We start from the raw sequence: 27,488 nt of genomic DNA, 5'->3' as shown, positions 1-27,488 counted from the left end.
ATGCAGGGCCACTGTGATGAACTGTTACCTGTGTTGGTCAGTTGGTTGATTTTCTGTCTCTTCCTTGTCCCCCCTTTCCTTACAGTGTCAAGTCCTGCTTCCAGAACATGGAGATTTGCAAGCGGCGGGTGAATATGTATGACACAGTGAACCAGAGCAAGACGCCATTCATCACCCATGTGGCCCCGAGCACATCGACCAACTTGACCATGACTTTTAACAACCAGCTGAACACAGTCCACAACCAGGTAAGGGCATCGATCAGAAGCAGCCACTGCTTGAAATGTTTGCGTCAGTAGGGTCTAGAAGATGAGAAGCAAAGTAGCATCCCATTTAACATGCCTGCAAAAAGATGGTACTTTTTTACTCTCTTTCCTCCGCTCTTCCTCATTCTCTTTCCTTCAGGCAAGTGGTAATCTTGTGACATTTTGTGCGACAGTGAAATGTTGCCCTTATTGTTCATGTTGTTGTTGGGGGTGATAAATCCTGCTTACTTGGGAAGTTGCTATGGGGAAAAGCTCATTAGTCCCTTAATGCAGCAAGCAGGACTGTGCTCCCTGGGTCACGCAGAAGTATTTGTGATCTTACAGCACTTCTTCGAATGGAAGTTAAAAGAATTTAAACCCTTCTATAACAGACACAGCACTGTAACCCATCAACAGGAAGGAAGAGTTTAGTGGTAATGTTTATTCTTATCTCTCATTGGTTTTACTCCAGGTGCCACAGTTGATGTGGGGACCCTGTGCTCGTACCCCTACTCCGAACACATTGCACTCTACATTGGTGGGCTCTGGCTTTGCAATCATGCTTTGGACTCTTGTATTAGTTTTATGTGCCCCAGTGTTGGGGGGTGCTGGGATGACAAATTTTGTGTGACTAGCAGGCTAAGTTGTTTACTGCGGTACTGTATTACAACAGTGAAAGGAAACTCTCCAGGGACAGCACTGTAGGAGACTGAAGCTCAAGAAATAGCTACCGTCTTTTAAGCCTGTTGGGAACAGGCTGCTCAAGATTCACTCTAGAGATTGCAGGTGGCGTTGCAGAAATGGTGCTTGGAAAACAAGGGAGCTAAAGGAGTCTGTGTAGATGTACAGGGTGTTCCTGTAGCACTCAGAAAACCAGACTTCATGACTCAGTTCTCGATACATGTGATCACAGGAGGTCTTTTGGAACAATTCATTAAGCAGATGCAGACAGAGATAGGTCATGGCTTGGTGCTATAGGGTATTAGTTACAAACACTGGTTCCCTTTCTTGGCTGTTTCTGAGATGCTGACTAAAGAAACATGCTACATGCTCCCCTAGGCCGCAGCTGCAGGGCAGAGAGAACATTTGTACCACAGTTGCTAGTAGGAAATGCAGACTTGCTTTCGTTTCCTCACAACTCACTTGATGTTAAGATTGGTTGTTGGCTGGGAAGGTCTGTGGTAATCTCTGAATTCTCATAAGGGGTGTGTGTCGTGAGTAGAACCGGTATCTCCAGTGTTCCTAGAATAAGTGGTAGAAACATTTCCAGGAAGGGTGTTTTAATTTGAACAAGCTCTAAACCTTTCACTGTTCTCTTCAACATACCGCTCATCTTGGCTCTCTGGTGCTCCCTATCTCTGCAAAATACCTGGGGATTGCCTCCTTCCCGTTATGACTCCTGAGATTAGGAGTGTGGGAGCTGTCGTGGTTGCTGCTCGGTCTGTTGCACAGGGGAACAGATTGCACTTCTCTGCCTCTGCACAGAGAGGGGGGAGGAGGAGGAGGAAGAAATTTTTTGCCATCGCATCCCTTGCAGCTGTGGTTGTGGCTGTGGCAGTGCAGCATGGGTACCCTTCCCAGGCCCGGTGGCAACCAGGGCAGTGCAAAATGCTGAGCCTGCTGCCTCCTGCAGCCTTGATCAAAGCCTCATCCTCGGTTCATTTGTTCACCATGAGAAAGTGTTGTCTCGCCTATCTCCAGCAGCGATGCTGGTGCGTTTGGGTGGAGGGGAAAGGTGGGCTCTGGTCTGGTGAAGCCTAGTCGCCTAGACATGAATGTTAAGGGCATATTTTTATAGAGCAGTGGCAGAGCTGTTTAGGAGTTGTTTGTCTGCAACTGTTACAGACTCAGTCCAAATAAAAAACAAATCACCCTAAGATTTCTAGGTATTTTGCAGAACACTGGGCTGATTTTTGTGGCTTTGCAACATCCCATGCTGGAGTTTCTGCTCTGACAGATTTTAAAGTCAAGCCAAGTGAAGTTTGGACTTCTTTGAAAATACTATTATTACCTCCTGTTATGCCTTCTGATTCCTTCAAATTCAAAACATAATTCAAGGGGCATGTGCCGTCTTAGATAAAAGGTAGAAGAAAGGCTGGAATGAGTCTCCCCTCTCAGGATGAGGCTTCACAGGGCATGGAGGTGCTGAGTTTCTTTTACCTAAGAAATGTGATCTTCTAGAGCTATGATGAAAGAACAACGTGATTTGGGGATAGTAGCATTTTCTGAACCCATCTTCTGTATGCTGCAAATCAGAGCCAGTTGGGCAATAAATGGGGCTACAGTTCTGCTTTGGAGAACGCGCTATGTGTCCAAGCAGTACACAGCAGCGCTGCATGGTCAGAGGTCCCATGGCATGGTACAGCTGCAGTTACTCAGGCAGATCGTGCTCCTTTCCGCGTCGCTGCCCTTGCCTCTGTGCTCCTCAATGTCCTGTTCTACCCCTTGTTTGGTTTCGGTTTGCTGTTTTTTTTTTTTTTTTTTACTTTATCTTACACTATTTTACTTTTTTATTTTATTTTTGGATTTTGCTTCTTCCAACGTACCCATCTCCCTCATTTTTTGTTTGTTTTTGTTTAATTCTTTCCTTCATTAGACACATCTGAGAACGCTTGCTGATGAAAAGATTAGTTTGGAAATAGAGTTCAGAATTTTGCTTGTTTTGTCTGGCTTAATTAGCAATAGCGTAGCATTGTGAAAGACCATGCGATACAGGTTTGCTTTTTTTTTTTTTTTTTTTACTTTATCTTACACTATTTTACTTTTTTATTTTATTTTTGGATTTTGCTTCTTCCAACGTACCCATCTCCCTCATTTTTTGTTTGTTTTTGTTTAATTCCCGTCATTCCTTTAGACCACCAACCTGGCTCCCACCTCCTCCAGTGCCACTATTTCCTTAGCCAACCCCGAGGTCTCCATACTAAATTACCAATCTGCACTCTACCAGCCCTCAGCGGCGTCCATGGCTGCGGTGGCCCAGCGGAGCATGCCCCTGCAGACAGGAACAGCGCAGATCTGTGCCCGGCCCGACCCCTTCCAGCAAGCTCTCATTGTCTGCCCACCAGGCTTCCAAGGTAAGTAACAGCCTCACTAAGTCTTGGCCAGTTGCTGCTCCTTCCCCGCTGCTGTTTCATCTAGCTCTTGGTGGAAACAAGCTTCCTTAGTGCAGATCATATTTACAGGCCAGCAATTTTTCTACTATAAGAGCAATGAGGTTGTTGCAGATGGAAATGTTTGCAGCAGTGGAGGATCTTGCAGGCACCTCCAACATCATGGGTTGGAGGTGGCTGGTCTAAAACAATGGGGCAGGCACTGAGAAGGGGTTGGGGGAGAATGTGTGGTATTTGTCATCCTTTGCCCTGAACAGAGTTTAAGGCTCTTCTGCCTCACTTTGGTAAACTTGAAAACTTGCCCCCACAACAACGATAAATCAGTACATAAATAACGGGTTCATCACTTCTCAGTGATTCAGTTGTTAAAAGGGGGACTCAGGAGGTTAATGCAGCAGGGAGTGTGCTGCTGCTGGAGATGAGGGTTTGCCCCCATAACAGATGCTCGTGACCATTTATCAGTACAATTCCTTTAGCTCCAGCCCTGCTGCAAACAGCTCTGCCTGTGTATACCAGTGGCAGGCACCACTATCGGACAAATTGGGTGATGATCAGATTTAGCCACTGGTCCTTCTCTTGACTTTACACGCTGTAGCAATTTGGACAAACTAGCCAGATATCTGTAGGAAGTGGTCTAAACAGACCTTGGTTCAGCTGGTGCAACTTCTGCTCTTCATTTCTACAAGCCTGTCTGTGCAGCAGTCTCTAGGCACTTGTTAAATGTTCTGCAAGATTATCAAAGCTCTTTTGAACTAGGGGAGTTTAGCTAGACCTCTTCTACATAGTTAAAATGCATCTCAAGGGTTTGACTTCAGAAATGTATTGCTAGAATATGTAAGCTAACATCTTCCGCTTGCTGTCTTGAGAAAGCTCTAAACCAGAGGAGGTAGCACAGGTTGTGTCACGCACTAAGGTGGTGGAGGGGGAAGTTTCCTGCAGCTCAGTTAGGCTAATGCATAGCTGAGTCAGCAATGGTTGCAGTTTGGGGTGTGCTAGATTACATGGTCAAATCAGAGCCTTTTAAATATGAGTCCTGAGAAGCTGTGTAAGAGAAAAACACCTATTCCCGTCAAGGCTGAGTGAGTGCACAGTTCTGGATTCCCATCCCACTGTCCCACTTGGGTCACAAGAGAGCATTCTCACATAGCAATGGGTTTTGGCTGGCAAGGACCATTTTCTGTTGTCAAACCAGAGAACATGGGGGAAGAGAAGCCATTCCCTCCCCTGTCTTCCTTTTCTCCCTGTACACATTGTATTGAGGTGTTTCCCACAGATTTGAGGTACCCTAAAAATATGAACTCAGTTAATCCCTCAACGTCTTTGAAAATGTCTTTTCTGCACCCTTATGCATGTATCATGTTTATCAACATTTGATGGACATTTTTGGGCTGGGGTGGAATACGTGGGGCTCCGAGAGCCTGATTTTTTGGAGGGACTGAACACTGCAATTTAAGTGGACATCAGTGAGTGCCCTTAGGCACCTCTGAAAACCAGACCCCTGTTCCTAGCAATGCTGCTGATGGCTAATGCTGTACCTTCTGTACTGGTGGAACAGGGTTACAAGCCTCCCCTTCGAAGCATGCTGGGTATTCAGTTCGGATGGAGAATGCCGTTCCCATTGTCACTCAGGCTCCTGGGGCCCAACCTCTTCAGATCCAGCCAGGACTCCTCGCACAGGTAAGGAGCTCTGAAGACACCGAGCTCGGCGGGTATTTTTTGTGTTGTTTAGCTCTTGGAGGCTGAGGGAGAGTAGCTTTCTTAGAGGGCCTTCTGTTGGTGCAGTTCGGAGACTTGGCCAGCCATATAAGGGTCTCCAGCTTTCTCCAAAATGTCCAAACCTCCCCCAGTTCATTGTTCAGCTCAAAGGCTATGTCAGAGTTGCAAAAGTCTCTGGAAAGACCTTCTTTCGTTTTGCTTCTCCACTGGAATCAGTGGGAAGCCTCAGGGGAAGCTGTGTCAGGCCTCTGCTGAGGAGGAACCGGTAATAACCTTCCTGCATACTCCTGAACTCGCGGTCTCAGAGGTAGTTTGTGGCCAGGAGTTGTGCTGGTGAATTGCGTGCTGCTGATAAATATCTTTCATGCTTTTAAGTTTTCACCCTTCTGTTTTATGAGCTGCCCCTCTGCTCTTAAGTTATGAGAGAGATGTGGGGGGCAGAGGGAAGGCCCCACAGCCAAGGAGCTCTCCTTGTCAGCAGCACTTGTTGGCACAATTGTCTGAAATGCCCTCACAGGAAAAGCATGGTTCCTCCCAGGAAAAAAAACAAACAGGAATGGGTACCACCGATCACATGCACATCCTCAAGGAGAACCCGAGCTCCTCAAAAAGGAGGAGCAGTTCATTCCTCCTTGGGCTGGCTTCGGTGAATCTGCCCCTACTGGTTTTCAGCTGGTGCCATGGTACCTCTGCCAATATCAAGCATGTTTCTGGCAGCAAAAAAAAAAGTGCCTAGTATACTTGTGCAGCCTGGAAAAGATGACCTACAAGTTAAAAATGCATGCCTCTGACTCAGGATTGGTTGATCTGCCATGCTTTCATTAATGCCAGCGCGTTCATACGCAGTCAAGTACCAGCAGACTTCAGGGTTATGCCTGTGCATTGCATTGCCAGGGTAAGACTTGGTGCAGTTGCCTTTCTTTGCCAGCTGCCAGTCGTGCTTATCTGGTGAAGACGGATCAAAACACAACTTGCAGCCTGTGTGATTTCCATTAGCTAATGTGCCCTGCCCCTTCCCAATAGCAGAGTCTTTGTTAGCGGGCCGTCTGAAACATTGAACCTATCTCTGTTGCAACCTGTCGTAACAACCTGCGTGGGCCAGGTCTCTTGTTTGGTAGGAAAGGAGAGCCTAAGAGGCAGGGGAGACAAAAACAATGGCAAAGCGAGAAGCAGTCTGTGCAGGCACGGTTGCAGGCACCTATTGCTTGTGCAAGAAGTCAGCCTAGGCAGTGGGTGAAGAAGGTGACAGAGCTCTGCACGCCCCTGCCATTCTGCCAGGCCTCCTGAGGTGTGCTGTTACATGGAGCTTGAAGGGGTGAGGGTTGGGTCTGAAGCATCCCAAAGGCAGCAGGATCCTGAAAGATCTTGAGACCTCCAGTCCCTTCTTTCTTCTCGAGGTGGCCTTGTTGGGGTCACCACGCAGTCTGCGGGAGGGAAGGAGTGTTCAGAAGAACCTTTGCTACCAATTTCTGTGCTGCCCCTGCTACATGAACTCCCATTTCATGGACTGCCCCTTTCGTACTTTCTACCAATGTTTTATTCACTGTCACTTCCACAAGGGAATTTAAGCTGAGAAACACTCCTCTCTTGCATAGATTTTTAATTTTTTATTTAATAGAAGAGAGACAGTCTGCCTGTTGATATATCTGTCTGTCTCACGTGATGAGAAATGCTAGCTGCCGCTCTGATGGCAAGACGCTCTGATTGATGCCGGTGGCATCTGGTGTCCGCAGGCTTCGCTCAGTTCGGGCTGAGCAGCTGGTCTGATAAACAAATCTGTACCCAATTCCAGTTTCCTGAATGGAAAAACACAGCTTCTTTGTAATGCATTGTAGTCACATCTGATCTCTGAGCGGCTGCGTGTCTCTCTTTCGGCAGAGAGCTACTCCTCTCATGCGCAGCTGCTTATCTAATACTCTTCAGACCGGACTGTGCAATTGCTCCAACTAGTAGAGGGACAGTCCATGGCAGAGAGTGTAGTGTCTCCGGAGCCCACTTCTGTCTTTTTACCCGCCCTATTTGTCCCCCTGATTAGGCATGATGCTGCTCCTTGTGCTCCCAGCACTGTGTAGTACCAATGGGCTTTCTCCCCTGCCCAGCACACGGCGCAGGTCACTGTGCTTGCCCGCATCAGGATGGCTGTGGCTGGCAAAACCTTACTGCATCCCAGTGCAGCTGACGTCCGGCTCTCCCTGTGCATTTTGTACGAGACCAGCAGTCCCGGAGGAGGGGCAGGGAAAGGAGCTCCAGGAGCTGGAGGGACCCAGGGCAGAGGCAGTGACAGATTTTGAGCATCATCTCTGGCAGCTGTGTGTCTGCAGCCTGTGGCGAGGAGCTAGACAGAGCAAGCAGCCTGCAAGATGCAGAGCCCGTGGCGAAAGTAACTTATTTGTAACTTCTCTGGGTTTATTTTATTTTCACCCTCTCAAGCAAGTGTGATCCACATACTGTATGCACAGAGACCAGTGAAAGGAGACTGATCCTGTCTTTGCTAATAGCTCTCTGCAGCTTCAGATCTCAAAAGAGACAAAGCTGTACAGTTTTCTGGCAGGCTTCCATGACGTGACCCAGAACTGTCCCCTGTCCTTGAATAATGCCCTGAATTCTTGATTTTTCTCTTCTTTTAACTCCTTCCCAACAACAGTTCTTCCCACGGAGGTCCTGCCACCAACTTTCAGAACAAATGAGCTTATTCCATTAGTCGTTCTGGCTCTACATCCGAAGCGCGAGCTCCATCGCACCGGGGGACCCACCATCTCCCAAGCGCAGGGGCCAGCGCGGCGCTCCGCCGTGACGGCACAATTTCACAGTAATGCAATAACTGAGAACAGGCTGCGGCTGCCGGCACAAGCCTCCCGTGTGTAAGCACAGCACACTGTACTAGTGGATCAGCCTAGACAAGTCTTATCTGCAGATTAAATGATTCCGTGGTTCTTACTTAATAAGTGAGGAATTTGTGCCTGGACCCTAACACTGCATCTAAATTTATGCACTGCAGTCAGGAAAGGAGTTTAGATATGTTCAGTTCTCTTCCTGAAAAGGGAGGAAGCAGTTTTCTCTGCAAGTAAATCCAGGTAGTCCCCTGGGACTGACTGCAACAGTAGTTTAGTCTCCTCTTTTAAATCAAAGCTGGGAAAAAAAGAAAAGAAAAAAAAACAAAAGAAGCTTTTTTCCTGCCCGATCTTTTTGCGTCTTTGCCTCGTCCTCCTGCCTGCTCTGAGCAGCCACCAGTTCATGATTGTGGCTTCTTAGATGAAGAGCTCTCAGGAGCCCTGTGACTGTCCATCCTTTGCAGATGTTGCTGAGAGGGCTCACCATAGCAGCCTTTTCATCTAACTCAGCAATGCGGAAAATTACAAGACAGTCAAACTTTGGAGCAGAACTGGGAAAAGGTGGTTTTTTTGGGGGGTGGGAGGGTGATTTGTTTGTTTTTTTTTTTACTGGGGGATGGAAGGGGATCATGGGGACAGTTAACAGGATTCTTGTGAGGATGGAGATGGGGACAAATGCATGCCTGAAAGAAGTCTCCCCTCTAAAATTTAGCCTCCTTAGAGCTGTGAGATAACACAACACGGGTCCAATATAGTAGTGCCGGTTGGGACTAAGGAGGGTAATAGCCAGTACCCCTGTGTTCCCCAGCCCAGGCAGTGAGAAGCTGCCGGAGCCGCCTTCAGGCAGCACATAGCAAAGAAAGTTTCCCAAGTCAAAAAACCAATCATCTGACTTGTGTGTGGAGTCACTGGAGCAGGACGACCTGAGTCATGCCTGTGGCAGCGCAGCTGGAGGGATGGTTGCATAGCAGAGCGATGGCTTAACTCACAGGGCAGAGATTTCCACCCCTGCAAGGGGGGCACCCGCTCAGAAAAAGCCGGAGAGCACACAGAGAGGACAGGCACATGCTGTGTAGTCATGCATGGCTCCACTCTGCTTTGGCCGGGGGGCTCCTGGTGGGCTGGAAGCAGGCAACTGGGCTCCTTGGCCCATGCAGCAAGATGTTCCTCCTGAGGAACACTCGGTGACCGATGCGCACTTCCTTTTGGTATCCCCAAATTCACCTTTTCTCCCTCCTTGCAAAAGCCTTGCAGCCCCGTGTTCTCTTTTCTCATCTTTGAAAAGTTCATCCTCCGTTTTAGTTCCTTTAAGTTCCTGAAGTCCGTTAGGTCCTGTTGGGGTGGGAAGGAAACTTGGCTGTAGGAGGGGGAAAATAACAATGGGACCATAGTGCTCAGCTGATCTGGAGAGACAAAATTAAAAGGTGCTGAAGAGTTTGATGTTTGGGTTGAAATGCCAACCAGTTTCGATCCCTCCCATTCCCAGTTTAACCTAAAACACAGCTGCTGCTTTGGACGGCAGGAATTTTTTTTCCCTTCCTTTGCACTCTCTGTATTGATAACTTTTACTGCTTTTACTGTGGTTTCCTAACAGTATTTGTCATCTATGACTGAAAAGCGGTAAGAGCTAGGTAGTATGACCATGATCATTATTAGGAGCCCCAGCTGAGCATGGACCACCACTCACACTCAGTGTATGATGCCTCTTGTTAAGAAATTGTTTTCCCTCTGTCGACAGCAAGCGTGGCCCAGTGGCACTCAGCAGATCCTGCTCCCTCCTGCCTGGCAGCAGCTGACCGGGGTGGCCACCCACACTTCTGTCCAGCACGCGACTGTCATCCCGGAGTCCATGGCAGGCACCCAGCCGCTGGCAGACTGGAGGTAAACTGGAAGCACTTGGAGGCTCCCTGAAGTACCCACCAGTGCTGGAGGAGGCGTGAGAAGAGCTGGGGCGGGAGGGACAGGGTCCCATGAGTCTGCGGAGCAGGGGGAGAAGGACAGGAGGCTGCAGCTTGCAACCTCCCTGTCTGAGAGGTGGGCAGTTCTCCATTCCCCGTCCCTGAAGCGGAGTGCCGTGCCCACGCTGCTCCCTTCAGTCACTTCCCTGGGGGGAATGCTCCTTCCTGAGGGGACTGGGAGCCCAACGGGCCCTGGAGGAGGGTGCCTCAGTGAAAGCGGTGGGAGCCTGTGAAAGAGCCTGCTGAAGAGCCGCCGGTTGCATTTTAAACGTGTGCCTGTCTCCCCCCTTTGCAGAAACACCCACGCTCATGGCAGCCATTATAACCCCATCATGCAGCAGCCCGCGCTGTTAGCTAGCCATGTGACGCTCCCCGCAGCCCAGCCCGTCAACGTGGGTGTTGCTCACGTCATGCGCCAGCCGCCCGCCGCCGCCACCTCCGCCAGGAAGAGTAAGCAGCACCAGTCGGCGCCCCGGTGAGTGTGCACGGCTCCCGGCGCTGCCGTTGGTCGTGGCGTCGGTGAGGCAGGAGTCCATGCCTGGGTTGTGCTCAATGCAGCCCTGCAATGCAAGCATGCTGATGAGGGTGGTATTCACTGACATCTGTGGGGCAACATAAAGTTTGTTCCACGGCCCACGAGTGATTAGATCACGGTTTTTGTGACTGGACGCTTTGCTGCTTCACTTCTTCCGTACCCAGGTCAGGAGAGCAGGGGGTAAGAGGTAGTCAGGCGCATTTTATACCCAGTGAGCATCATTTTGTGCAGGAGTTAGTGGCTGGAGGGGATGCGGGATGGGAGACTCGGGCCCTGTTTATACAGCTCGTTATGCTGCTGTGATTACCTGAGGCCTTGTAGTCACCGTAATTAAAAATGTAACTATATTCTCAGGTCAGCGTGGCACAATGCCCAGTTGCCACACCTTTTCTTCCCACATCATCTCGAAGAAGCACTCCTGAGGTGCAGTGTCTGCATTTTCACAGGGTGGTGCACCTCCAGGGGACCGCATCTTCAGGAGCATGTGCCTGATGTGTGCATACAAGATCTGCCCTTTCAAAAGCAACGGGATGATGACCTATCTTCTGAGCTTTAATGCCATGCAGAGTGGAGGACTGGGGTGGCTTTAGGCCACCTTCAAGCTCTCCAGCTCCTAACATACATGGTTGGCCGCTATCTTCAACAGTACACACCAGCAACAGATACCCGCACTGGCCTTTTTATAATCATGGCAGCATAAACAGGAAGCATTTTATAAGGACATCTCATACAGGGGCAGTCCTTAGACACCTAAATCTATCAACTCTCAGTAGGACCATTTGGCTCTGCAAAGAGGAGACTGGGTCTTGGTTCATACTATGTTACGTGGCACAACTCAAACGATAGGATCATTGCAGTGCCTGTCACAGCCCTGTAATCTTGCCTAGAGGACAAGGCTGTTTAAGATGTATGTGCAGCTGTTCCAGGGAAAGTCCTCTGGGCTGTGAAACTAGCACATTTCTTTTAAAAAAACAAAACAGAACAGTGCGGGGGAGAGAACCAAAATGGGTCACCACTTGTGCAGTGGCAAAAGCAGAGGAGCTTGTGGTTTTCCTGGGTGACTGGACTGGGGCCAGATGAGCTCTGAGTTCACAACCACTTTGACTCTAGTTAAGAGGCCACTATTTAAATCCTTCCCATTTATGTGCTCTCTAATGTTGCATTTACTTTGGGTGGGCTCCAGCTGTCTTAGTCCATTCGTAATGTAGAGCAGAGGCAGCTACATCCCCAGCAAGCCAGCAAAAGAGAGCGCCTGTTGCAACCAGTGTGCCTGTGCAGGGCCTCCCCTCTCCCTTCCCTCTCCAGGGGCAGGGTGGCAGTGTCCAGGAGGAATTGGACGCTTTCAGAGCAAGGGTTTCTACGGCTTCATTAGTTGTTATGCTTTTGTAGCCAGATGAGGGACGTGCTCCTTTGGAGAGGAGGGTACTCCACGCTGCTCATTGGTATTCAAAAAGCACTGCAAATGCTACTGTGCAGCCATTTGTTATGCAAAAGACCCTGTGTAAGTTGGTATAGTGCGATACCTCCATAATGACTTCCTTCTGATGGATGCCACCTATTCCTTTTGTTAGCTTTTGGGCCAAGCTGAACATGCAGCCCAGGCCCCACTGTAGAACAAAACCAGAACTTTGTTTGCTTCCTTTCTGAATCTGCGAATGTTCTGCAATAGGCAGAAGAAATAAAGTTTAAAAAAAAAGAAGAAAGAAAATGTGGGAAAAGATTGAAATGGGCTTTAGTCAGTGTGCTTTGGTAAATATTCCCATCTGCAGACCTGCGCCGCACTGTTTGGTGGCCAGGTTCTGTGTTCAGATCCCTGATCCAAGTGGGCCCTTTCCAACTGTCAGGCAGGCAAGCTGAAGTAGGAAGACTGGGACAAAAACAGGACTTGAGAATGTTTTTCTACTGCATAATAAAAAGATTGTTCTTTTCTTTCTGATTTATATATGCTGTATCTGCTGCCTCATGTGGGAATGAAATGAAACTGAGTGTATGTCCTCCCATCTGCGTGCTCTCATCCATGGGACTCCACTATCCTAGAGGATGAAGCATTGGACACGAAATGTTCGTTGAACAGATTCTTAAACAGAAAATTAAATTTTCAACTAAGAAAAGCAGTTTTCCTGATAAATGATTGTTGTTTTCCACAAAAAATTCTAATTTTACCTTTAGCTTTTTCTGGCCAAAAAATATCTGGTCCTGATGCATCCATGCAGGATACAGGAGAAAGGGGTTATCATTTGGGGGGTTCTTCCTCCTGTGACAGCCATACTGTGCCTGCCTGTGTTTTGTATGTCTGGGCTGTGTGACTAGCCTCTACCTCCCAGCACAAACTCTTGGGAGGCAGCATTTCTCATTTGGGAATTTCTAGGGAAAACAAAATTGAATTTTTTACTAAAAGAAACTACTTTTCAGCCAATTATATGAATAAGTCATGTGAGGCACTCTGTCCTTTGACGAGGTGACTATGCCAATTTCGCAGTTTTCCTAGACCTCATAAATCAGTGCCACTGAATCAGAGACCAGGAATCAAAAGCCATGGCAACGAGCAACTTAAGCAAACCGAGTTGTAACCAGTTAACAACCTTTCCCATTTGCAGAAATGCATCCACCTATGAAGTTTCATCCTCTCAATCCATCAGCTCGCCTCAGCGGTCGAAACGAGTGAAGGAAAACACGCCTCCCCGCTGTGCCATGGTGCACAACAGCCCTGCCTGCAGCACCTCCGTCACGTGCGGCTGGGGGGATGTGGCGACCAGCACCACACGGGAGCGGCAGCGGCAGACGATAATCATTCCTGACACCCCTAGCCCCGCAGTGAGTGTCATCACTATCAGCAGCGACACAGATGAAGAGGAGGAGCAGAAGCATGCACCCACCAGGTGAGCAGCAGCTCTCTGCTCTTCCTTGTGTGCAGGAGAGAGAGACAGAGGCAGAGAAGTGCTGGAGCATCCCAGGTGTTGCTGTAGGGTCCCAGGAGCTACAGTTGGGTCTCAGCACCCAGGTCATCTTTCGTTTGAGAGGAAAGATGATGGGGAGCCTAAAATGCTAGCTGAGGACTCCACAGACTTAGGTGGTGTTTCCTACCGTGCTGTACATTTGCTGTGTGACCTTGGAGAAGCGTAGTAGTCTCTCTGTGCCATAGTTTCTCATCTGTAAGAGGAAATAATAGTTTTCTCTATCTCACAAGACTGTTGAAAGGAGACTTTAGAGATCCTGTGGTGATGAGCCTCTTTAAGTCAGATAGCTGTTTAAAACAAAGACAAAAAGAAGGGCTTGGAAGGAAGGTAGCTTAAAATTGTCTTTACTCTTTCTAAATGATGCAGGCATCTGTAAAAAGCATTAAATGACACCTTCCATATGTGCTCTTTTCCGTAAAAAGTTCCTGAAAAACAGTTAGTGGTTGAGTCATAAACACTCAATAATGGTAAATACATTGCAAGAGGTTTGCTCAGTTCTGAGTGTGTAGCCAACACATCCCTGAACTATTGTCTTAAGTGGCAGAAACTGATGGCTTTTTGACTGACTCTGCAGAGAGGCATAGATGAGGCTATAAAGACCGTGGTGACTGAGTTTGCTCCTCAGAGAATTAACTCACCCGTGTGGACAGTGCAGCCCAGGACAGCTGCCACTGCTGATGATCTACTGTGGATGAGAGAGGACTTAATTTTCCAGGACTGTCTTTTCAGCACCTTTCATCCGATGCAGGCACTCTAGGTTTCCTATCTGATGCCAGACACAAGACATCACTCTGCTTTATAAGTTGTAGAGAAGTAGCCTTGCAAACAGCTGAATAATTATACCATCTTTATGTTGGTAACTGAGCTAGGAATTTTTTAACCTTATCCCTCCAGTATTGTCAAGAGAGAATTCATTTTTTTATTTATTTAGGACATGCTCCATGGCAGATTCTCCTTTAATCACTGGAGATATCTATCTATATCTCTGCGCTGTGCTGATAAGTGGAGCACTGCAAATGCGCACAGAGCAGATGAGATGCATTTGGCCTCAAGGAGCTAAAAATCTGTAAAGAGGAGCCACGCGATTCAGGCGTCTGCAATTTCAGCCTGCCTCCCGCCAGCTGCCACCGCTTCCCATTCCCCTTCACCCTACCAGTGAACTTCACCGGGCAGTGAGAGCTCAGTGCCTCTCACATTCAGGCTTGCCGTGAATGCAATGGTTATCGTGGGGAATTGATCACAGGACAGCGATAACGTATTTCACTTCAAAGAAAAAAAAAAAATTGCTACAGTATTCCTTAGTTTGGTAGGGAGAAGAAAGCGTGTTTCCAGAAAGAGTTGAATGAAGGTCAGCATGGAAGTCAGGTAGACTATAAATAAGGAGCTCCCACTTTCAGGGCTCTTATGGGAAAGGAAGGGCAAGACAAAAGAGATGCTAAAAACTAAGGTTGTGAGGTGGGGCAGCATGAAGAGGGCAGGTATCTCAAGGGTCATGGGAGCTATTTGCAAGCATGTTTACCTATGGTGCTGATCCCAGGCTTTGGGAAGTTAACGTGCAAATACTTATACTTATTAGCATCTGGGTATCATCTTGGGTCCAGAGCAGGGTGGAGAGAAGAGCTGGGATCCTGCAGCCACTTCAGCTAATGGTTGTCTCCCCTGCTTCAACTTTGCTGCCATCTGACCAGTTTCTTCGCTCGGCACCTCTCCAGGGAGACAGACAGAACAAAGTTCTGGAAAGTGTCTGGAAATCGAGTTGGGAGTTTGGGGTATTTAAATATTTGGGCAAGGTCTGCCGAGGGGTTAGGAAGGTAGTCCCAGGAGCCAGACTTACATAAACAAACTGGCTTTGATATGACTAAAGCATATTCAGGACATGTTCCTGCCTGGGATCAAATCCCTGGCTACTTTTTGTATCCACATGGCATATCTATACAGAGTGCTAGGGCGACAGCATTCCTGGAAGGCCAAAGCTCAAGAGCTAGATTTAATTTCTGAGCCATGTAGAGACATTTTGCGCTGTTCTCGGGCACCTTTTGGAATTCCAGAGTGAGTTAAATTGCCTCTGCAGATGTAACCAGAGCGAGTGGAGAATTAGGGGCAGAGACACAGATGGAAAACAGCATGTCCAGAATGAGAATTTTTGGTTAAAGTCTCCAGGAGAGTGAAATCTACTCGCTCAGTGCCTTTTGGCCTGGGCATATCTAAGACGAGATTCTCAGCTGGAGTAGAAATGTAGCTTCCAGTCAAGGAAGCTGTATCAGCATTTAATGCCAATGAACTTTGCCCCTGCCAAAGTTGAGGTCTTTTTCATTGAAAGCACGTCACATTTAGGAAAGTACCTCTGAGTTTTCTTACTTATTTTTTTGGCTCCAAGAAAAATGGGAGTGATAGTGAAAGATGTTCTTTACTCTAATCAGTGCCCAAATGTTCTGGTTATGAGTCGAAAATGAAACCGTGCAAAGAATGCATTGTCTCACCCATATTTATGCAAATTTTACCCTGTTGGGCAATTGCTGTGGTGTGGGGGTGAAAAATAAAGAATAACTTGAAACACGCTATTGGTCACATCCTAACATACTAGCTTTTTCTAGATTAGAATACAGAAATCGTATGGCACTTTGACAGATCAGTCAGAGTTAATTGCCTGATCCCATCTTATTGATAGCAGTGGTATCTTTGCATTAACTTCACGTTGGATCAGCTCCTGAATTTGCTACAGCACTTCCTTATTTCCTGTGGGATTGGAAATTTCTCTTTGACCCATGAGACTAAAAATGTTTATTTTATTGATTGCTCAGTGAAGAGAGATTAGAGCTACCTGTGGTTGTGAGAAGTAGTAGATCCTCCGACGATGTAAGAGTTCATAAGTCTCAGTTTAAGAAGCACTAGTAATGCTGATAAAATATGATACTGCTGATGCAGTAAACGAGCCCTACAGCTTGGATTTACTCCAACAGAAAAGCCTCTCTGTAATACCAGAGCGGCAGAGGGAGCTTTTCTAGTACAGGGGATGCAACTTTTTTATTGCCGAAAGAAAAATCTGAAGAATTTGGTGTGATATGGGCAGAATTTTCCTTTTCCTAATGAAAAGCACAGATGTTCAAGTAGGATGTTTATGAAATACCAGCTGACCGGGCGGGCAGGCCAGCATGTTGCTCGTTCTTAGCTCACATCTGTTTTGCACTGTTGATGAGTGTAGCTTGGTGTAATCTTTTTAAAATCAATAGTCATCTGAAAATGTTGGGCTCCTGTTGGGTAAAGGTGCTGGGGAGGTGGTGCAAGGTGGGCTCTGGAGGACCTGCTCAATGGAGCCTTGTCAAAGGGGGCCATCTACTGGGCCCTGGCCCCATGCCTGGGGCAAAATGACAGAGGAGGGACCTCAGGTACAGTTCGGCAGGGACAGTCCTCAGAGAAATGGTCAGAGATTTTCAGGACGAAAATTCCTGATTTAAAAAGTCAGTTTGTCAAAACCAAGGCTTTTTGCAGGCTTGTTTGCAAACATTGAGATGTTTGATGTTTCACACAGTGAAATCTGGGGAAGCTTCAAAACTGCCAAAGGTTTTTACTTTTATTTAAGGGGGAGAAAGTGTGATGGTATTAACTAATTAAGGGGAAGACTTCTCTTTTCTGGTTTAATGGAGGGGGGGCTTTTTCTTTCAAAATGTAAGCAAATAATAGGAAAAAAAAAATGAAATTGTCAAAATAAAAAGGGAACATTTTTACTGAATGAAATTGTTTTTACCTGGTTTCTGATGCCCACAAAGTTTTGCATGTGACATTTCGTCCTGTAGAACAGCAGAAAAAAAATTGCGTATAAAAAGCATTATACGAACAGGAAACAATTTTGTGACCCTGTTTATTTATCAACAGTGAATTTCTAGACTCTCAGTTCAGCATCCTTTACAAAGAGACTCTATAGGCCAGAGAGATGTTTACTGCTGTGCTGTAAGATAATACCCTGACTGTTATTTATTCTGGAAAGAAGAATAGGAAAGGTCTAACCTTTACCTGTAAAGCACTGAAGAGAGTAAAAACAGAGAGCAGACTTGATATTTTTCTTATCAATTTATTCCTCTTAAGTTTCTCTACTTGCTCTAGCAAGAAAGTCAAGCAGACAGACAGACGGACAGTGCAACTGCAGTCGCAGTAATCGGAGCACATATTCAGCAAGTAACAAGTAGTAGGGGTTAAGTACTCCCCAGTATGCACCTTCACATGGTGCAGTGGTTTAAATGTAAATCCTCCCTTGATTAAATATTTCTGAAGCTTAGAAGTGGAAAAAAACAAAGGAACAACTCAAACACAGAGCAGAGAGGCACAAGTGCACCCTGGGATGGCTGAATTGTGGGTGGGAGGGAGGGAGGGAGGGAGAGCACACGTGGTCCCGCAGGAGGGATGCGCCGGGCTGTGCTGGTGGTGCAGCGAGGGGTGTTTCCATGTCCTGCCAAGGGCCGCGTCGCAGAGCGTGGCAGGAGGAAGGGCTAGAAGGAAAGGCAGTGGAGGTGGCCGTTTTGACATGCCTAGATGACTTTCCAACTTGAGCAATAAGTGCAACAGCCGTGGAAAACATGACTGTTTTCTTGAAACAATACAGTGATGACCTTGAGGTGGGTGGGTTTGAGGGTGTTTCCACCCCAACGAGGCAGGAGAACCCCTCACTTCCCCACTGCCTGCTCTGTCTGTGCTGGTATCATAAGTAACACCTCTCCAGCTTCGCTTTCCATGGGATCCTCACTGTCTTCCTGGGCAAGAAAGGCTGACCACAGCTGTCATGTGGGCATACTGAGTAACTGCCTCATGGGACATTGTCATTGGCACAAAATTCTTGCAGGGTTGGGTTTTTTTTCCTTTTTCTTAAAATGGTAAACTATACAGTGAAGTCTCTGTGCGAGTCTCACGTTTATAACTGAGTGTGAGCTGACACAAGTTGTTAATTCACCTTATTCATGTCATAGTGCAATGGTGGTGGAGCCTACTTCAGAGGACTTTCATTCCCCTTACGCACAGAAATCGCTGGCAGACACAAACCAGGTGGTTTTGCCAACTTGCTGATGTGCATGCGTGAGGGTCAAAATAGAATTTGTAATTGTCTTTTGACATCTAGCCTATTGTGGCTATGTTATGCTGTGCATAGTAATGCACTGACTCTGCATAGCAATACGTTGACTAACCACAGTCATCTGGTAAAAAGATTGCAGCCTTCCATCTCCAGAAGACACACCGACGTGCAACTAATACTTAAAATAACAGAGATAGACAGTAGCTCTCCCAGCAAACTTTCGGCAGCGGAACCCTTACAACCTGCTAAGCAATTCAGTATATATGACTTAAATAGCTACAGCACGTGCTGTATAGCCTAATAAATGGCCTCAGTGTAGTACTTGATAAATATTTCTTACCATCACAAATTCACAAAGAAGGTGAGAGCAGATTACCAGGTCGGGATGGAGGTTGAGCTGAAGAGAGAGGGCCATGTTCTCAATGCTGAGCTATGCATGGCATAAGATTTCAACGTGAAGAGAGCAATTGCAGTTGTAGTGTGAGTTTTTGTTGGCTGACTCTATACTTTCCTAGAATAGGTGGATTATTTTGAAGCACCAAACTGAAAAGGTTGCATGTTATTAAGCTTTCAGAGACCTGGAACAGAATTTTTGTGATGTGATGTAAACCTAACGTGCCGTGGTATACATGCACACCAGTTCAAAGGCACAGTTGTGGGATGGGTGCCTTCTTCCCCCAAAGGCCATCTTGGTGACCTTGAGAGCTGAAAGCCTCTGTTGCTATAGTGTCAGCCACACTGAAAGGTTTGTATCTCTGCGGGTGAACCACACACTGAAGAATTGCCCCTGCTAGACTCCATTTGCTTTTTCTGGGATTCTGGTGTAACTTGAGATATTCAGGGAAAAAAGATCCTGTTCATGCAATGCTATCACATACCGAGCTTTTGGGCTGGGCCTTCAGCAAGTAGAAATCATCTCAAGTTGCACTGTTAAAAAGGCTATTGTCCCTGTACTTGTCCTTGGCTACTTAGATGGTTCCAATGTTGCTTTAACACCTAATTCAGCATCTTCTTTTCCTTAATTTCCTCTCACTTTTCATTCTCAACATCTGCCTTCCGCACCTTTCCATTAACAATATCTGAGATGCCCACCTTAGTTTCTTGCCCTGTGCCTGTGCACAAGCTAACTTCTCTTTCCTCCATCAGGCTTTTCCTTGAGATCTTTCCTTGCTGTGGGGAATAGAGACCCACGTCCGTCTCTCCACCGTGCACTAGCAAGAGTGGTGTATGTTAGAGAGCTGTCTCCAAGAGCTGCTTCCGCATGTTCGAAGGCACGGTCATGCTCTGTGTCTGCACATTGGACAGACATGAATTGTTTTGTGTCCAAGTTTGAGAACAAGCTCTTTGGGACGAGGTGGGAATGGCCTACCACTCATAAACTAATAATAAACTTACAAAGCAACACATATTTTTCCAACTGCTGTTCTGAAAGGGAGGATGCAGCTCCAGCCAGTAAGGGTTAAAAAGCCTTCCTGGCTTATTGCTTTTCAGTCTGTGTAGACGGATTTGATGCCACTTTGGTGATCTTCCCCCCTCCCTCCTCTGGACAATTAAAATACACGTACCCACATAATGCAGGCAGGCACACAAGCTGACCAGGAACACATGCCGACTCTCAACACTACTAAATCACATATGCTGCTGCTACTGTGCTTGCAGGAGGGAAAGCAATTACCAGGCTTGGAGTCAGCTTAATAGGAAGGGGGCAAGACTTGTAATAGTATTTTTCTGTGTAAGCACAAACACCCCCAAAAGCTGTGGCTGAGTTATAGGAATACAGTAAGCTTGCTGAGTAGGCAAGTGCTGTGTCAACAGGTAAAAGCTCTCAGTCCTGATAGTTTGTGAGCAGGGAAGGCGATACATCAACCTGGACCTCACACAGATAACTTCTGCATTACTGCGAGGTGGGGAGAGCAGCTGAGTCCTCAGAGGGAGCTGGAAGGAGGACAGTTGCTGGCTAGCAAGAAGGCTTTGAGAAGGGGGAGCACTAGCTCTTCTGGGTTGACTTTTCAAAAGCCCCCATTTCGGCTTAACGTGTATCTCTAAGCCTGTGAATCAACTGATTTTCAGCGTGAGCTGGGCCTTTGATGCTTTTGAAATTGATGCTAATTTTGAAATCAGCCCCTTAATCTCTCGGGCAGGCTGTGGTACAGTACAGGTGCCGAGCTCTGGGCGTGTGCATAGTCCCAACTGACTTCTCTGCCTGCTCTGGCATTAACTGCAGTCGTTACCTTTCCTAAAGACAAAAATCCAGCAGCTTTCAATGGGACTCCTCGTGCACTTGAAATGATGCAGCCTGCTGAATCGAGAGGCTAATCACTTAGGCCTTAATCCTGCAAATGTTTACCCATGTGCTTTAGCTCTGTTACTGGAATAGTCCAGCTGACTTTGGTGGATGACACATACTAGTAGTGCTAAGCACTTGCGTAAGGCCTGGCAGGACCATAGCTCTGGTCCTTCTCGGTTTCCCATCCATGAAATGAGTTTAATATCCTGCTGTGGTTGTTTTCTCTGGAAAGGTTTGGGTTTGGGGTCACTTACTTGTTCAACCAAACATATTTACTTGATTTTCTTATTGTAACTAAGGAGCTATAAGACTTTGAAGGAGAAGACTCCTCATGGTCCCTGCTTTGACAAGCCCTCAATCAAATTGGTGAAAAATATGCCCATTCTAAAACAATAAATAGAACAGATTACACAGAAAAATACCTTTCTAGTTCCACAGCTCAGCCTTCCCATGTCAAGTGTCAGCCGAGAGCAAGTATTTCCAGTTCAGCAGCTCAGCCACTTATATAAGGAAGGGACTGTAAAAGAATAGCTAGACCTTATCACTTGTCAGAAAACTCTTCAGTGACTTGATTTCTCTTTATAAAATGTAATAGCTGTCAGAGGTAGAGAATATATATCTCTTCTCAACTGGCAGCCAAGGGTAGCTGCAAAGGGCAAGCAGTGTGGATACTCATAAATGTGTGATTACAGGCATTTCTGCTGAAGGAGAGAGGAATATTGATGCAATATTCGTCATTTTTATTGGCTTAATATTCTTCTTTCGTAGCACCATATCCAAACTGCTACATCTTTCTTCACATACAGTAGTTGTCCATCTAAGATAACTCTGTTGCTCTTCCATTTCTAATCCAATGCTCTCCAGCTCCTTGTGGAAAGCCAGAATATGAGGGTTCGCTGTCATACACCTTCCCTGTCGAAAAGATCCCTGCCCCTGCCAGGATTGCTTTCAGCTTCCAGATTGCTGTGCAATAGCTTCCCCTCCTTCACTATCATCTGCCCTGTTTCAGGTGTCAATGCTTTAGGATAGCAGGGGCCTCTCGAGATGTATTTTTCACTGTGCATAGAACAACATGGTCTTGTGTCCTCTTCAGGGCACGCCAGGATCCTGTGATGATAGCCCAGGGAAAGTCTGTGTGATGGTAACTTGTTCGTGAATGCAGCACCCCAAGGTGTTCTTTAATGGAGGAGATGATAGCTTTTCAGTTACAAGTCTTGGGAGCGAGGTGGTGAGTTGCAGCTTGTGAATGCTGACAGAGAGGCTTTGGGACAGACAAGCTGAAGGGAACCCACCAGTGCTCCTTTAGCACTGTGAAAAATAAGTAAGGCAAACAATGTCCTTGGAAGGCAACTGTTGTCAGTATCTGCTCTACCTTGCCCTGGGTAAGAAGCGATGCTGAGGCTAGGGAGCAAATGGCTCCATCACAGACTAAGACCGGATTAATCAGCTGTTCCCTGGACTGGACCGGCCAGAGCGAGAGAACAGAGAGGAGACTCCATGGGAAAGGGATCTCTCTCCTTTTAAAGTGCACACTCAAGAAGTTAAGAGATGGATTCTTTTTTCTCCGTGGCATTTTTGTTCCTGTTGGGGCTGTTTCCACCATTAAGCCTAATTACTTAGCTTTTTATGTGCTATCCATTTCTTTTCATCATTTTAAAAACTTCAGTTGCCATAACAACATAATGCAATCAGTGAAACATAGCAGCTATTTTCTGTAGTCAAGGTCTGTGCACTGTCAAGGATGTGAGCCATTTAAGCATATCTTCACCATCCCCCTTCCTCTGTCCTCTTTCTCGTGCTCTCTTTTTCTCCCTAAACAAGCTCATAACAGGAAGGAGAAACCATCAGGAATAATTAGGCACAATAGCAGAGCAAATCCCAATCGTACTCATGCAGTCTAGTCTAATGAACTTCTAGCACTAATCTTGGAAGTGTTGATGTTCCTTTTTAATCACTTTTTTGATGTCATAGATAGATTAGCTGCAGCAGGACCTTGATAATCCACGCTAGAGTCAGGAGACCCAGTGCTTATTCAGAGAAAGAAAAGAAAACCAAAAGCTTTACATGCTCTGCTCATTTTTTCTTTGTTCCTCAGTTTCAAATGCTTATTGAGGATATATGCCCATTGTACCGTATTAGTAAATAGAACGGAGTGTATTTTGTAGATTCATGGGATTTAATCATGAAAAGTCATAGCATCTATTATTAAATCATTGCTGGAGGGCTGGGAGAAACCGCCACGTTTTTGTGTGGGTGGTGAGACTTGCAACAAAGCATAGTATAACTGCTGGGCTTCTACTGCACACATATATAAAAAGCAGTCTGAAAATAAATCTGGCAGTCTGGTTCAGTGCTATTCTAAGCAGTGTGAATATAAGATCTATCCACAATGTCTTACTCACTCCTTGACCTCCATGAAGGCTTTCCTGGAATAGCAACGAGTGAGTTTCCAAGCCTGGGATTTGGCTTAAGCAGCTTCTATCTGGCGGAGGACTGAAGGGTGTGCTTTGCCTTTACGGAGCGAGTCTGCCACGGGCAGTCTTCTGGTGGCTTCCGAGTCGATCGTTGCCCATTCACTCTCTCCACTTGTGTGCTTGTGTTTCAGCACTTTGTCCAAGCAAAGGAAGAACGTCATCAGCTGTGTCACCGTGCATGACTCCCCCTACTCCGATTCCTCCAGCAACAACAGCCCTTACGCCGTGCAGCATCGCGCAGGGCAGAATAACGGGAACACTTACGACACCAAAGGGGTTCCAGAGACTCACTGCAGTGGGAACCCCCGAACGATCATCGTGCCACCACTGAAAACCCAGGCCAGTGAGGTGTTGGTAGAGTGCGATAGCCTGGCACCAGGTAAATTGCACCTCTTCCGTCAAGAAAATTAGTAAGAAATAAATGATTTATCTTGGAAGAATCTCATTGTTCGGTTTCATTTTGTTTGTTTGTTTGTTTTGTTTTCCAAAGAAACCGTGCTCCTGCCCTTCTCTCAAGTGACACATCTGTTCTTGGGAGCCATATTGCATTATTTATGTGCCCTGGTACACTCAGGAGTCACGGGGGCATGTGTCGTTCCCAGTTACTTCTGTATAAACCCAAGAACAGAATGCAGTCTTTAGCTCAACATTTGACATGAAAGGCTCCCAAATGCAAGTGTGAACCTTTGCTGCCTTGCCCTTCCATAGGTTTACTTTAAAACGGGTAAGACCTTGAAAACACATGTGCATTTTCATCCAAACTTGTTGACATTTCTGGGAAGAACGTTTCCCCAGGATCTTCATTATGGACTGGTGAGGTTTGTTCATCCAGAGCCTCCGCAATGCTAGGTAGTATGATGTGTTGAAAAGGGGCTTATAGTGGAAGTCTGGCCCAAAGCAATTGGCTTTGAGCTACTTGGCAGTCCTTTCTTTTGATGGAGTGCTGGTGAACACAAAGGCTCAGAGGGTGAGCTCCCCACTAGCTCCTTCTCCCTCCCTTCCTACTCACCATGAGGTCAGCCAAGCCAGGGCTTTTTTGTGCTGTGCACACTATACTTTCCTTCCTCTCCTCGGGATTTGTACCTGCATCGTACAGTTCTGCTGGCATCTTCTGAAGGATCTGTAAAGCCTTCTCCCGGCCCGGTTTGGGTCCAGATGTCAGGTCTGCTTGTCTGCCTCTAGGATAACGGGCTGGCCGTGTATTTGAAGCACTGCTGAGATATGCTGTTAATTAAGAGAAGTCATTTTCTTATCCTGCTTCTGTTGTATGTCTCCTCCCAAAAGCCACTCTGGAGGAGATTCAGTGAGGAAAAGGTAGGGTGAGCAATTAAAGAATGTGATGTAAGCTACAAATGTGTTTCCTTTCCTGGCACAGTCACCACCAGTCACCACTCATCCTCCTACAAGTCCAAGTCCTCCAGCACCGTGACCTCCACCAGCGGTCACTCTTCAGGGAGCTCGTCTGGAGCCGTTGCCTATAGGCAGCAGCGACCAGGAGCACATTTCCAGCAGCAGCAGCCTCTTAATCTAAGTCAGGTAAGTCAACCAAGACAAATTTTGGTGGTGCGTCATCCAGCTGTAACCTACCACTCCTCCAGCATGGGCTGTCCAGTCTAACGATAGTTGGGCCCCATGTCGAGTTTGATCGACTTGTTTCAACTTCACTGCAGACCTTGATCTTTCAGCTCAGGCAGTAGAGGTAGTGCAGATCCCACCCCAGAGTGGGCTGGCGGTACTCTTACTGTGTGTTTTGAAGTCAGATAATCTAACCGTGTGTGTGTGAGTAATGTGAGAGAAAAGGTGCAGTGGCTCAGACACAAAGGAGTGGAGCAGGACCATGTAGGATGGACTGAATTCTCCTTAGCTATAGGTAACCATGGGGAGAGTATCTTCCAAGTGAAGGGAGTGCATCAGCCCGGCTGCGGGATTGGGAGAGAAGTCCCCGTCAGATGTGACAAGGCAAAGCAGAGCCTCTGTGCATATACATGACCTCATGTAATGAGTTTCATCCATCCCGTGATAAACCTGGGCTGAGATCTGCGCAAATCTCATTACTTGGCAGCATGCAGTTCTCAAGATGTTTCATAGTCTGTGATCAAAACACCCCCGGAGCTCCCCCGGAGCTTCAGTAAGTAATGCCCTTTTCATGTACTGCACCTGGGGCCTCTCTCTACTCTGGGGTGAGGTAATGAGAGTAGGGAAGTGACAGCACAGTTACCAACATTTCCAGGAGAGAAAGTCTGGAGAGCTCAGAGGACAGTGCTGGTTTGCATCCAGAGCTGGATATAAGCAGAACTGTTGGTTTGTTTGTTTGGGTTTTTTTAAGTAATTTTGGGGAAAAGAATGTCCCCTCCCCCTCAAAATGTAGTTGAAATTTAAAAATTCAAACAAACTTGAAATAAAAGTGAGTGAAAATGGAGGAAGTGGGCGAGATGCTGTTTCCAAGAGTGGGGGAGGTGTGGCTGCCGCATTTCAGACCACAAGGACAGCACAGGGAATGCTTACAAAGAGGATGAGAAGGCTTGGAAGAATAGAAGGAAATAACATGAAGCATTGCCCTTCTTGCCTTCTACTTTATTGGTTATTTAATGCTCTGACTACAAATGACCAGGAAAACTCCTTGACATTATTGTGCAGTGCAAAAAAAACCTTAGAAAATCCCTGGAAAAGTATATTGCTCCTGTCCCACCGCAAGAAAATTGCCTGTGGGCAAGTAATTATAGCTGATTACATGAGGGTACCAGGCAGCTGCAGGATCTGATCGAGCCGAGGGTTTCATCTTTAAAAAATAAAGTAGTTATTTTACTAACTGAGGAAATGATAACCGGAAAGACCCAAACTGAGCAAAAATAAATTGCCTGTTCCAGGCATAGTTGGGCAACTTCACTCCCCTGAGCTATCAGCGCACCACGTTTTGTCAGCAGAGAGTTCACTAACAAAAGCCATGTGTTGTGCAAGCGACTGGACTTGTGGAAGATGTTCTTAGGAGCTGGGCATCCAAGGCTGGGTCTTCATGTTAGCTGTGCCAGCAGGTCGTGGCTCAAAGTGGGGGACTCCGTTGTCCTTTTGGGGGCCATTTTGGTGAATGTATGAAACTACAGGGTCTTCCTAGGCTTGGGAGGGACCCTTTGCCATCACCCGTTTCCAAGGGAAGACTGGTGGTGCTGAGGGTGTCAGGAGGAGCGCAAGGGACTTTCCTGAGGCCGTCCCGCTGTCACAGGGAGGCTCCCAGGCACCACTGAGGAGGTAAAGAGCCGTCTCTTGTCTTGTAACCGCTTATCACTGTTGCTGTCTTTATCCAGGCCCAGCAGCACATCACGACCGATCGCACAGGGAGTCACCGGAGACAGCAAGCCTACATCACTCCAACGATAGCTCAGGCCCCGTACTCTTTCCCGCACAATAGTCCCAGCCATGGTACAGTTCATCCTCACTTGGCCGCGGCTGCTGCTGCTCACCTGCCCACCCAACCCCACCTCTACACATACACCGCCCCTGCCGCCCTGGGCTCCACGGGCACCGTCGCACACCTGGTGGCCTCCCAAGGGTCTGCACGGCACGCCGTGCAGCACACCACCTACCCCGCCAGCATCGTCCACCAGGTCCCTGTCAGCATGGGCCCGCGGGTTCTGCCCTCACCCACCATCCACCCGAGTCAGTACCAGGCTCAGTTTGCCCATCAGACCTATATCAGTGCTTCTCCAGCCTCCACAGTCTACACTGGATACCCACTGAGCCCCACCAAGGTCAACCAGTACCCTTACATCTAAACACTGGAATAAGGAGCGAGAGACGCACCCATCCCGGGGGAGTGAGGCGGCTGCTTTTGTACTGAAGAACATGACAAACTAACAATGCAATGGGAGGCTCATGTGAAACTTGAACGAAGGAGACTTTAAGGAAGAAACGAAAAAGAGGAAAGAAGGGGGAGAACCAATTCTACACTTTTTATTTAAAAAAAAAAAAAAAGAAAATTGAAAAAAAGAACAGAAAAAAAAATAAACCACAAAAAAACAACCATTCTGCACCAAACTAGAGAGAGAGAAGCAGAAGGACCCTCCAGCGGGTCCTGTCTTGAAGAACTTCACCAATAGACTTTAAAAGGTTATTTTCATCCAATAGTGAGCTACATTTAGAAATTTGTTGTCCAGAACACCTAAAATGAAATCCATTAGGTTTTTAATCCAATAGGTATATGGATTAGGGATTTATCCAGCATTTCAAAGGGTTAATGCCACGTCTTCGCAGTGGTCTCTGTATCCCAAAGCATACATAATGTTTTGGGGTTTTTTTCTGGAAATAGAAAGTGGGTA

General features: G+C 47.0%; 1 protein-coding gene across 6 annotated transcripts in view; it reads left to right on the top strand.

The window, feature by feature from the left end:
• HIPK2 (homeodomain interacting protein kinase 2) overlaps nucleotides 1-27,161 on the top strand; it is a 133,793-nt gene extending 106,632 nt beyond the window's left edge. For 4 of the 6 annotated variants that reach the window (XM_009288365.1, XM_009288364.2, XM_019474406.1 and 1 more), the window contains 9 exons: nucleotides 86-248; nucleotides 3,100-3,319; nucleotides 4,911-5,032; nucleotides 9,641-9,783; nucleotides 10,156-10,335; nucleotides 12,993-13,274; nucleotides 23,307-23,554; nucleotides 24,551-24,711; nucleotides 26,478-27,161. In XM_009288365.1, the coding sequence (XP_009286640.1) occupies nucleotides 86-248; nucleotides 3,100-3,319; nucleotides 4,911-5,032; nucleotides 9,641-9,783; nucleotides 10,156-10,335; nucleotides 12,993-13,274; nucleotides 23,307-23,554; nucleotides 24,551-24,711; nucleotides 26,478-26,945 (1,987 nt within the window). In that variant the 3' untranslated portion in view covers nucleotides 26,946-27,161. The remainder of the gene's footprint in view (nucleotides 1-85; nucleotides 249-3,099; nucleotides 3,320-4,910; nucleotides 5,033-9,640; nucleotides 9,784-10,155; nucleotides 10,336-12,992; nucleotides 13,275-23,306; nucleotides 23,555-24,550; nucleotides 24,712-26,477) is intronic. The other 2 variants (XM_009288367.2, XM_009288368.2) reach the window with 1 other exon arrangement.
• The last annotated feature ends 327 nt before the right edge of the window (nucleotides 27,162-27,488 follow it).

The sequence above is a fragment of the Aptenodytes forsteri genome, unplaced genomic scaffold, assembly GCF_000699145.1.
Source record: "Aptenodytes forsteri isolate BGI_AS27 unplaced genomic scaffold, ASM69914v1 Scaffold56, whole genome shotgun sequence".
Classification (NCBI taxonomy): domain Eukaryota; kingdom Metazoa; phylum Chordata; class Aves; order Sphenisciformes; family Spheniscidae; genus Aptenodytes; species Aptenodytes forsteri.
The sequence above is the reverse complement of the archived record's forward strand: the minus strand, read 5'-3'. Positions and strand labels throughout refer to the sequence as shown.